The sequence below is a fragment of the Silurus meridionalis genome, chromosome 17 (assembly GCF_014805685.1).
Source record: "Silurus meridionalis isolate SWU-2019-XX chromosome 17, ASM1480568v1, whole genome shotgun sequence".
Taxonomy (NCBI): Eukaryota; Metazoa; Chordata; class Actinopteri; order Siluriformes; family Siluridae; genus Silurus; species Silurus meridionalis.
Window position 1 is genome coordinate 12593666 of NC_060900.1, and position 12641 is coordinate 12606306.

The following is a 12641-nucleotide window of genomic DNA, read 5'->3' on the forward strand; positions in this document are numbered from 1 at the left end:
GTTATATTTATATTGAGTTTGTATTCTTGCGTACCAGTGTAGATTTATTCACTACTAGAGATTTAAAGCACGTTTGTACGTCGCTCTGGATAAGGGCGTCTGCTAAATGCCGCAAATGTAAATGTAAATGTAAATGTCATGAGTGCTCGCAAAGCTCATTGATGCACATGGAGAGCGAGGACAATACCAGCTTGTCAAAGAAGGTAATGCTGTTTATGAAAAAGTTCAAGCTGGCTATAATAGTAAGATATGAAAACACACAAGATGTCAGAACAGTGCATCGTACTGACATCATGACTTGTGTTTTCTTTTAAATCATGTGGATGGCAGGTTAAATATGTGCCTGGAGAAGAGATTGCACCAAAATGCACTTTTGGAAGATTGTAAGTCAGCGGAGACAGTGTAATACTCTGGGCCTTGGTCTGCTGGGAGACCATTGACATTTATGTGGATGCTACTCTGACACATACCTAAACATTGCCATGAAGGATTGAACTTGGACTGAAACAATGATATTATCTAGTAGCAGTGGATATTTTTGCAGTATACTGTACCTTGCCTTCAACAGTTTAAAGCTGTTTTGCTTTCATGCACATTAGGCAAGGTGTTTCACTGTTATGGTGGATTGGTGTATGTTGTACCTAATGTGGCACAGTACTACAATATACAGTTGATTCTTTTCAATTTGTCATTTTAGACAAATGTAGTGCCACTTTATGGCAACACCACATGCTGATCTGAATATAATATTGATTTAAGTGATGACACCCTGAACATATGACTGCAAAAAAGTTACACTAAATGTCTGCAGAATGCTGAAATCAAAAGTAGCTGTTTGCAATATGGTGAATAAGTCAGGAGAAAAGTGTCCTAGAGTCTCTTTGCAAATATCTGGAAGGGACTGGACCAATTTTAGTCAAGCTTAAAAACCTGAATATCCCTCCTTAATATATAGACCTATAGAATTCTAATCTCAATTTTTATATTATATACTAATTGTCTTATGTGTTTTTCCACCCAGGAGTATTTCAAGAATGAATTTACATCTGGAGATGGGAAAAAAGGTATTTTTTTCTATTTTATAATTCTAAAGACATTATTTTGTGTCAAGTTTAACTAATGCTAGCTGATTGTGTACATTTTGGGTTTTGCCTGTCTGTGTGTTTTTTGTTTAAAGTTCATGTCTAGGGCTGCAACAACTAATCTATAAAATCGATAATAATCAAAAATAAAATTTGTTGTCAAGAGATGCCTTTATCTATTAGTTTGGCCGCTCATAATACAGGTTAGCATGACTAAGATAACACAGCTGCTTGGAAAAATGGACAGTACAGGGTCAACAGGCAGCAGCAAAAGTGTTCATCTGAAGTCACAGGCATTAGGGGCATTTTATATTAAACACAAGGCATGGAAACATTTTTAATTAAACACAAGGCATGGGAAGATTTTTAATTAATCGCAACAAAGAAAACTATACCTGGAAGTTATGCACAGCGGAGCATAGAAATACCACTGTGATACACAAGCATGTGAAAAGAAAACACACTGGTGTCACGGATGAAGATGAAACAGTTTAGTGAAGTGCTATTGTGTAAACTGTAACTTTGAGCCACAGTATCTGTTATGTCGTGACTCACAAGCATCTGGTTGCATCAGCTCGCTTGCAACATAGTGAATGATTCAATTAAAATAGTGCAAACAATCTGAAAGCAGCAAATAGCAGCAGCATTAAACAATTACATATTTTATTAATTGTTTGCACACCGATGCATATTTTTTCTTTACCAAGTCTGTTAGCTTGCCGCATTTCCGTAGAAAAATGTTTTTATAGCATTTGTCTACTAAAACAGTTAACATGTTTTCAAATGTGATTTACTTGTTGCATTAATTTACATTCAGATGCTTGTTTTCAATATTTTTATATTTCATTTATGCATATCATTTAATTATACAAAATTAAATTACTTGTATATGATAGATGCTTAAACCACCACGAATGAACTAAATATTATTAAACAAAAATTGTCAAAACAATGTATTATAATTTATATAAGTTTTTTTAAACATGGTTGTCAATTTGCCACTCTCAAATACAATACAAATGTTGATTTACACAAATTGCTTCATTTTGCATACTTAAATGCTGTTTGTTTTAAAAAAGATTAATCGAGAAAAGAAATATTTGTCCGATTAATCGATTGTCAATATAATCACTAGTTGCAGCTCTATTCATGTCTGTTTATGAGCACACTGGGTTCATCACAGGCTGTGCTTACCAATGATTACCATGGCTTCCACAGCTAATTAAATTTTCAAGGATCATGTTCAAGTGCACATTCCACTAGAATGCCAGCACCTCAAGTAGCTATTTATTAAAACCAAGGAACTCTGGAACCACTCTCTTTACAGCCATATTTGCTCTCCCTCAGTGACCCAAACACAATCCAATAGACCAATATATCTTGTTAGGCGGGGGAAACTAACACTACTGGTGGGCCACGGGGAGGAGAGCTAGGGTGAGGGAAGGACCCAATTGCAGAGACATGCTCAGAGACAGGAGGTTCCAGGCAGGATTTGTATTGGGGGGAAAAAGAGAAGAAAAAAAATGCAGCATCAAAATTACAGGAGGATGGCATGGATCAAACAGAGAAACAAAGTAACCAGAAGGCTGGTTTGTCGGATTAATCTAAACTAAAGATAATTAGGAAAACCTCAGGCAAAAATCCCCAAAAAACCCTGGGAAAAACTAGAACATCGAGGAAATACCCGAATGAAAGAATTACTTTTACCTCAGGAGAAAGCCCGGCTTAAACCAAATACTAGACAAAACGACCTAAAGATTTAGAAGGGAGAGAAGAACTCGAGGAATGAACTTGCACTCGAAGCCTCGGGAGAAGGAATTCCGGGACGCGAGAGGGGCGGGGATATCGGGACTAATCGCGGACAGGGGAAAGCCTCGGGAAACAAAATCCGGGACGCGAACTGGAAAGTGAAACTCGAAAAAAAGGCATGGTGTATTGCGAACTCGGGAAAAAGCTTCGGGAAGCGAGCAATACGGTTTGATGAGCTACAGAACAAACGGCGCATGAGAGACAGACAAGGTTTAAATAAGGAGAGGGTAAATGTCATGTATTAGGATTGCTGTGGTTGTTACCAGTGTCCGTCGTTAGAGGGTGCTGGAGGAGGGGAGAATAATTGTGTTCGGAGAAAGTAAGGGAAGTAAAAGGTGTTTGGAAAAAGCACAGGTGTTTGTCATTATTTTAATGTAGGCAGTGATGTTACAGTAAATACAACCCCTGGCAAAAAGTATGGAATCACCCCTCTCAGAAGATGTTCATTCAAATGTATATTTGTGTAGAAAAAAAACAAGCACATATATGCCACAAAACAGTTTTCACTCAACAATCCAAACTTCTGGCTGTATAAAACACTTAAAAAAAACAAAGAAAGATAACTATAGTCAATTACAACTGTTTTTACAGATCAAACAGGAAAAAAATATGGAATCACACAAATCTGAGGAAAATTATATGGAATCACCATGCACTTTACATTTCTAAAACAAACACCTGTATCTGATTACAACTGCTAATTAGTCTGCAGTTAAAAAAGAGTGCGTGCACACATTAGTGATGTGTTGAACCAAGATAATTGACTTAACTCCAACACGAGAGATGTCAGTTGAAACAAAGGAGAGGATTATTAAACTTCTCGAAGAAGGTAAATCTTCACAGAATATTGACCCAGTCAGCTGTGTCTAAAATCTGGACCAAGTACAAATCAAATGGAAAGGTTGTAAAAGGGAAGCGTACTGGTAGACCAAGAAAGACATCAAAGCGCCAAAACAGAAAACTTAAAGCAATATGCCTTGAAAACAGAAAATGCACAACAAAACCACATTATCACATATTCAAATGGGCAGAAAGTGGAGTCAATGTCCGTGACCAGACTGAAAGAGATCGCCTAAAAGAAATGGGATTTACATGCAGAAAAGCCAAACGAAAATCATCATTAACATCTAAACAGAAAAAAACAAGGTTTCAGTGGGCTAAAGAAAAACAATCTTGGACTGTGGATGACTAAATGAGAGTTATATTCAGTGATGAATCACAAATCTGCATTGGGCAGGGTGATGATGCTGGAACTTTTGTTTGGTGCCGTTCCAATGAAATTTATAAAGACCACTGCCTGAAGAAAACATGCAAATTTCCACACTCATTAATGATATGGGGTTGTATGTCAGGTAAAGGTATGGGAGAGATGACAGTCATTACATCTTCTATAAATGTACAAGTTTATGTTGAGATTTTGGACACTTTTCTTATTCCATCAATTAGGGCAAAATCTGTGAAAACATTCCTACAGGAAAGACATATAATGTTAATGGCATGGCCTGCAAATAGTCCGGACCTCAATCCAATTGAAAATCTATGGTGGAAATTAAAGAAAATGGTCCAAGACAAGGCTCCAACCTGTAAGGCTGATCTGGAAACTGCAATAAGACAAAGCTGGAGACAGATTGATGAAGTATACTGTTTGTCATTAGTTGAATCCATGCCTCAAAGAATTCAAGCTGTTATAATAGCCAGAGGTGGTGCAACAAAGTACTAGTAGTGTTTTTATTTGGTGATTCCATATAATTTTCCTCAGATTTGTGTGATTCCATATTTTTTTCCTCTGTTTAATCTGTAAAAACAGTTGTAATTGACTATAGTTATCTTTCTTTGTTTTTTTTGTGTGTGTTTTATACAGCCAGAAGTTTGGATTGTTCAGTGAAAATTGTTTTGTGTCATATATGTGCTTGTTTTTTTTTCTACACAATTAAACATTTGAATGAACATCATCTGAGAGTGGTGATTCCATACTTTTTGCCAGGGGTTGTACGAATCCGTTGAGGCAGATTAACACAACGGCAACAGGAACCTAACGGAACCCTAACAATATCTAGTAAGCTCTCACCAAGTGCTACATTTCCTGCCATTCCACATCAACCACTTTGTGTAAAAAAAAAAAAAAAAAAAAGAAAGAAAAGTGGGTCGCATCTGGCCATGCATAAATTATTGAGGACTCAACCATTGTTTTGGTAAGTATTATTACTCAGTAGCCCTAGTACCTGCCACTCTAGAACAACACTGTATGGGGTACATTTTCACTAAGTTGGACCTGCAACCTAGTAAACATCAGAGAGGTGGGCAAGTGAAAGTTGACCTTTAGTACCACATCCAGCTAATGAAAATATATAGTATTGCCATATGTGCTCTTCCTCAATGTTGTTGATGGAATGCCTTTGTGGGCAAGTTTATCCCTTTCTGTTACTAATTTGTATGCCTCAAAAAAAATCTTTAAATCTAAAACAGTAAGGAAACTCTTGAGAAAATTTTTTTTCAGTCATTTAACTTTCTTGTGCTCTTGACCCTGCTTGGAACGTTTCCAAAATCAAATCTGTTTATCAGAAAGTTTGTAGACACCTGACCATTAAACTCATATTTCCCCAGACTAGGATTATAAAGTTGGAAGCACAATTGTCTGGAAAGTTTTTGTTCTCTATCAATATGATTAACATGAGTGAGGTCCATAAAGACATGGTTTACCATGTTTCCTGTGGAAGAACCTGTCGCCCACTTTTCAAAACAATGTGAAAGAGCAGAGGCTATTAAAAGACCAAATGGGAGACCAACATATTGTTGAGGCATATGGTTTTGAAATAAGCAAATAAGGATTTGATAGTCTTGTTAACATACTTTTGACCATATAGGGTAAATAGCCACTTGCTCTTGATAATCCTAAAAATGGAAATCTCAGACGGACATTCACAGACCAGAAAAGAATAATGCCTAAAAGGTAAAAGAAAAACCCCACCCTTGTAGTAAATCCAAAAAAGCCACAATCCATGTACATGCTTAAGTAACTTTGGCACATCCTATTTTACCAACTGGCTTGTCCGAGATAGATAAGACAAACCTCTTAAAATATACAAAATATAATTATTAAAGATTATTAGAGGTTATTGAAATGCTCCACTTTCTACACTGTTGTGTCTGACATGCAGTGTGAATACATTTGAACTGACAAACTGCACCTCTAAGATTAATTAATCAATGAATTGAGTTACATTTGGGTCAACTGAATCTTTTTTGTTATTTGTTTTATACAGTTTTTGACCGTACAGTTTAAACTTTGGTTGTTAACTGTACGAATTAACTGTGTCAGGATTCCAGTCTGTTCTGCTCTTTTTTTTTTTTTTCTCGATGTCCTTTACTACCTGCTCCACTAGATGTCGCCATTGTCTTTCCGTGTCCCTCATTAGTTCCCAGTGCTTCCTCTGTATCTTAATAACCTTGTGTGTATTTAAGTTACCCCCGTCTTGTCTGTTCCCTGCGTTGTTTTTGTTTTTTGCCTATCCTGCTTTGTGAGACCCTATTAGTAAACCAGATTTTCTCCTGAACTCATTCAGATGTGTAACACTTGCTCTTCCCTGCTTTCCTCTGTGCTGGAGTAGTTTGCCTCTTTAATTGTTACGTTTCTAGTTTATTACTCTTGGAATGTTTTGGTTTATTTTCTGTGGATTGTGTATTGCTTTACATAGCCCGAATCCAAATATTTTCAGCAAAAAAGTCTTTCTCTGCACTTGGGACCACCCACTCTCCAGTGGCACACAGTTAAAGTTCATGTGAGCTTTATCAACTCTAACTCATACCCTGGTCTTTACAAACTGACCTTACAATATACAAATCAGTCTTACCATTAAACCCATCTACCTGACATTGTTTAGGTTCCCATTGCTTAGTCAAAACAGCTCTGACTTGTCGGTGCATGGACTCCATGTAATCTTGCTCCAAGATGTTCGCAGGAGATCCTTTTAAGTCCTGTAATTTGCTAGTGGACTTTATGGATCGGTCTTGTTTTTCCAGCACATCTCACATATACAGAGCATCCGGAAAGTATTTACAGCGCTTCACTTTTTCTTCATTTTGTTATGTTACAGCCTTATTCCAATAAGCATTACATTCATTATTTTCCTCAAAATTCTACAAACAAATCCCTATAATGACAACATGAAAGAAGTTTTTTCTTGAAATCTTTGCAAATGTATTCAAAAAAATAAATAAATAAATATTACATGTACATAAGTAGTCACAGCCTTTGCCATGACACTCAAAATTTAGCTCAGGTGCATCCTGTTTTCAGCGATCATTTTTGAGCCGTTCCTACAACCTGTGGGAAAATCAGTTGATTGGACATGATTTGAAAAGGCACACACCAGTCCATATGAGGTCCCCACAGTTAGTGCATGTTAGAGCACAAACCAAGCCATAAAGTCCAAGAAATTGTCTGTAGACCTCTAAGACAGGATTGTATAGAGGCATAGCATTGTTTAGAACCACAAGGACACTCTTTCAAGAGCAGGCCGCTCTGAAAGAGCTCCAGTGTTTCTCTGTGGAGAACAACTTTCTCTGCAGCACTCTACAAATCAGGCCTGTATGTTAGAGTGCCTGGACAGATGCAACTCCTCAGGAAAATACACATGACAGCCCATTTGGAGTTTGCCAAAAGGTGCTAAAGTACTCTCAGACCATGAGAAATAAAGATTGAACTCTATGGCCTGAATGTCAAGCATCATCTCTGGAGGAAACCAGGCATCGCTCATCACCTGGCCAATACCATCCATACAGTAAAGCATGGTGGTAGCAGCATCTGGGAGACTAGTCAGGATTGAGGAAAAGATGAATGCAGAAATGTACAGAGACATCCTTGATGAAAACCTGCTCCAGAGAGCTTTGGACCTCAGTTTGGGGCAATGGTTCATCTTCCAAGAGGACAATGACCCTAAGCACACAGCAAAGATAACAAAAGAGAGGCTATGGGACAACTGTGGACTCTGTGAATGTCCTTAATTGGCCCAACCAGAGCCCAATTGAACATCTTTGTAGAGAGTGCTTGAGCTTGAGACTGAATGGGAGAAACTGCCCAGAAATTGGTGTGCCAAGCTTGTAGCATCATTTTCAAAAAAGACTTAAGGCTGTATTTGGTGCCAAAACTGCTTCATCAAAGTATTGAGCAAAGGCTGTGAATACATGTGGACGTGATTTATTTATTTATTTATTTATTTATTTTTGCGAAAATTTTAAGCACACTTCTTTCACACTGCCATTATGGGGTACTGTTTGTAGAATTTTGTTAAAAAAAATTTCATTTTGGAATAAGGCTGTAACATAAAGTGTGAAAACGGTGAAGTGCTGTGAATACTTTTCGGATGCACTGTACTCGTTTAATTTTTGCAGTGTAGCAGGATGCATTTCTGCCAAAACAAGCCACTGCCATTAGGAAATACAATTTCCATTTGACATTACTTCCTAGGTAGGTGGCACACATCAAGGTATCATTCAAATGAACACAAGGTTTCCCAGCAGAACTTTGTCAGAAGCATAACACTGCCACCTCTTGCTTGCATTCTTCCCCACAGTTCACATTGGAGCCATTTCTTTCCCAAGTATGTGACATTCATGCAGCAAGCTGTCCACATGATGTAAAAGAAAACATGATTCATCAGACCAGATCACTTTCATTCATTTCTCATTATGAATAAAGAAATTTACTTCTGATGCTTATGGCCAATGCTGGTACTTTTGGTGGTATACATGGGTCAGCAGGGGGACTTCTGCTGTTCTATAGCTACAGGGCCAAGCTGTAATTGAATTTGTATTGTGTCATACTTCTATTATAGAAGAATTGGCAGAGAGCTGGTAACTAACTAAATTTTTGCTGAAGCAGCTCTTCTGTGGGACCAGAAAGACTATGCTTAATTTCCATATGAGCATCTATAAGCCATCTATGGCCTTTTGTTAATTCTAAAACTTAGTAGGTCTGTACAAGTTGTGTTGTGCCTCTGGCATTGTTTTTTTTTCCATTTGGAAGGAAATTAAAGACTCTGGGGGAAAAACATGCAGCAACAAATGTGCTTAACTGTTCATTTCACATACAGCTTTTTTTTTTTCTTCCACAATAGCAATGTACACTATTATGGTACATTTAGTGGTGCTATTGTTTTCATAGATTTGACTTTTTCTGTGCAATATATGCACTTTTACCTTTTAGATTTACATCCCTCAATCATTTGAAGAAATGTCTGACATGTATCTGTGCTATTTGTTGGTATTAACTTCAACATGCAGCACATGATGTTTATCCCAAATTACCCAAAACACACACAGAAAACAGATAATACATCAGATTTTAGGCTGGCTAAATCAATCACCAGAAGTTGGTGGTATCAGTGGGTCTCTTGCTTAATGCAGTTAATGTTAGCAAGGCGTATATGACCATATATTACACAAGTTTTCAAAACAACTACAGTAGATGTAAAATATCAGAAAATGAAAGTCAAAATTCCAATCAGTTTTATTTAGATCTTTTGATATCAAAACCAAAATTTATAGCAAAAGAAAATCACATTAGCCTTGCTATTCCAGTACTTTAAAAGGGAAGTCATACTCTCCATATCTCTATATTTCTAGTCATAATATTTTTATTTAAGAAGTAATACATATATAACAAGTATATAGGTATAGAATTTGATGCATATCACTGGCTTTGTTTTTTTCTAAAGGTCTTTGACATAAACAGATGGTGTGATGGTTTATAAGAAATAAAAATATATTATAAATAACTCTTCTCTCTAATACAGCCCATCATGAATTTGGACATTTTTATGGCTCCAGCTATGTGGCTGCTCCTGATGGCAGTCGATCACCGGGTCTTTCCAGAACCAAAGATGGGTTACTGGTAGCAGAACTAGACTTGAACCTAAACCGACAAATTGCAGACAAGTGGAATTTTAAGGTGCGTTAAGAAATATGATAGATATTTCGCTATAACCACAAACCTATGTATTTCTTAGGCATACATTTTTCTTTAACAATCCCTTTTTTCCTAATTAGCTCTTACATGTAGGTTTACAAAGTATTTGTCTGATGGAAAGCATATACTTCCATTGTTGTGATTTCCTAATTACACTTGAAAATCCCCATACGTCATTAAACTCTACATTTTCAATAAGGATGTACATATTGTGTGAGGATTGTGTTATCTGTTTGTTTGTTTATCTGCAGATGACTGGGAGATATGAATTGTATGCTGAGGAGCTCACTGAGGCTGTCCAGCATGCCTTCAAGCCTAATATTGTCAAGGAGTAAATCCTTTTTTTTTTTTTTTGGTTATGCCACTATCAGCTTACAAATAGCAAAACAAATATGACTAACTTTTCTAAATTAGATTTTTGGATAATTGATTGATTAAAAAAATTTCTTTAGAATCTATAAATCTCCAATATGAAATTATTCAATATTCAATACAATAGACAAATATAGGTGCAGCCAAAGCTTTTATATTTTTAATAATTAATATTTCACTGCAATTTAGGATAACTTTAATTATCAATAATCAATTTCAAAGAACAATCTTTTTATTAGTAAAAGTAATAATTGGTTTATTGTGCAAATGCATGATCCGCAAAACATTAAAACAAGGAGAACTTACAGAGTGGGTGGCAGAATGCTTAATGATGAATGATTGTCTTGTCATTGTATAATGCATATTGCATCTTTGAGCATATTTGATATGTATTACAACCAGAGTATCAAATGCAAGAGACACTCAATGTATGTAATGGCAGGTTAGCCTCCCCAGTTGTGTAGGGTGTTGGGGGGAGTCCTTTTATACTGTAAAAGTTATATCCCAAACTTGTATAAGATTTTTCATCACATTGATCAACAGGAAATATGGATTAGTTATACCAAACATAACCTGAGTAATATTTTAATTAAATGTCCACATTTTGTTCACATGGTCTCTCTGACCCACATTCAGCATCAACTTACTAGTATGTTTTAGTTGTAATTTTATATTTAAACAATCTTTCAAATTCTAAAGTATTGCACTTGTTGATTTTAAGCAAATAAACAAACATTGTTCAAAAGTAAATTAATTGTGCACATTATATGGCAATATGTAGGATCTCTATTGTGGTTTATTATTTCAAGACATGTCAGCAAAATATTAAATGTATGGAAAGTATAAGCACATACCCAACTCTTAAATACAAGTATAAAATGCACAAATATACAGTACAATTTCTAATAGTCCAAAAATTCATAAATTCAGTTGTATGTAGAGCACATCATTTGAATAGGCATCAAATAAAAAAAACAAAACACAATACTTACAAGAAAATGCAAAAATGCATAATCCCCACAGGACACTCAAGTTTGAACAGTGCCAAATATGAATGCAATCAATGTGTTCACCTTCATAGGGATGTTTACAATTACAAAGGTAGAACATCCACCTCAAGCTTCAGCATTTTGTGCATTCTGGAAGGATTGCCTGCTCACCACAGGTGTAAAGAATGGTTCGATTTACCAATGCCTTGCTGTCAGTTCTAATTCTAGAATGTCATAATGAATTGTAAGATTACTTTTTTAGAACCGCAGTTTCTGTATTATTCAAACCAGGGGCTGGTACCGGGGGGTTGCTTTTCCGGGTTTTAAAAGTAAGGTTTCAGAATGGCCGTTTTAGAATATCAAGTCAATGTAGAATTTGAACTTGTGGAATGACGAAGACAGCTGTGCACCAGTGTTCCAGAAGATTTTTCGCTTGCAAGATTGTAAGTTTCACAGAGGTGTGTAAACGTTCATGTACACTGCATATTTGCATTGTACATACGTTAGTACACACAAGTCAAATGCACAAAGTTGGAAGTGTAAAATGTAAATAAAAGTACAATGCAATATATTGCAAATCTTATAAACCAATATTTTATTCAGAATAGAATATATATAATATTGAATATTTAAACTGAGGAAATGTACCATTTAAGGGAAGAAATAACAATTTTGAACTTGTTGGCTGTAAAACATTGCAAGGCTAAAAGTGAAGCTTTCTAAAAGAAACAGCTGGAGGAACATTATGAAACTAATGTACGTAACGAAACAGGTCAAAAACACCGGATCTAAAAAGAGTATCTCAAAGAGTCAGTCTTGCAGATGGGTAAATGTTCACCAAGCTGCAAAAAATTTATAAACTGCATTTACAAATTGTGCAAAAAAATGTCTGAAATTTTTTTAACATAAAATGGCAAAGACAATCACATCATTTACAGTAAATAATATAAAAAGACTTGGAAATCTGGAAAAAATCTTTATGCTCTGTATTGAATACTCATGATCTTCGGTCCCTCAGGTGGCACTGCATCAAAAACAGGAATGATTCTGTAATTGAAATCACTGCATGGGCTTATAAACACTTCCAGAATCTATTACATTTGAACACTCATCGACAAATGCATGTTAACTCAAAACTCTAGCAACTGTTCTTTTCAGTTCTCAGATGTATAGGGGATGCAACACAGTGTTAAACATGGCCCTGTCTCAACTTTTCAAAATCAAATTTTAAATTACTATGTTTTCCTTAAAATGGTACATTTTCCCCAGTTTAAGCATTATATATGTTTTCTATGTTCTATTGTGAATAAAATGTGGGTTTATGACATTTGCAAATCATTGCATTGTTTTTACTTTTCATTTTATATAGTGGTCCAACTTTTGAAATTGCAGTTGCAGATGTAATTGAGCATTTGCATGACT

General features: G+C 35.9%; 1 protein-coding gene across 2 annotated transcripts in view; it reads left to right on the top strand.

Annotated features, from left to right (window-relative positions):
* The window catches only part of upb1 (ureidopropionase, beta), a 50591-nt gene extending 40354 nt beyond the window's left edge, over positions 1–10237 (top strand). For both annotated transcript variants that reach the window (XM_046870709.1, XM_046870710.1), the window contains 3 exons: positions 1022–1064; positions 9686–9840; positions 10110–10237. In XM_046870709.1, coding sequence (XP_046726665.1) covers positions 1022–1064; positions 9686–9840; positions 10110–10193 — 282 coding nt within the window. In that variant the 3' untranslated portion in view covers positions 10194–10237. The remainder of the gene's footprint in view (positions 1–1021; positions 1065–9685; positions 9841–10109) is intronic.
* The last annotated feature ends 2404 nt before the right edge of the window (positions 10238–12641 follow it).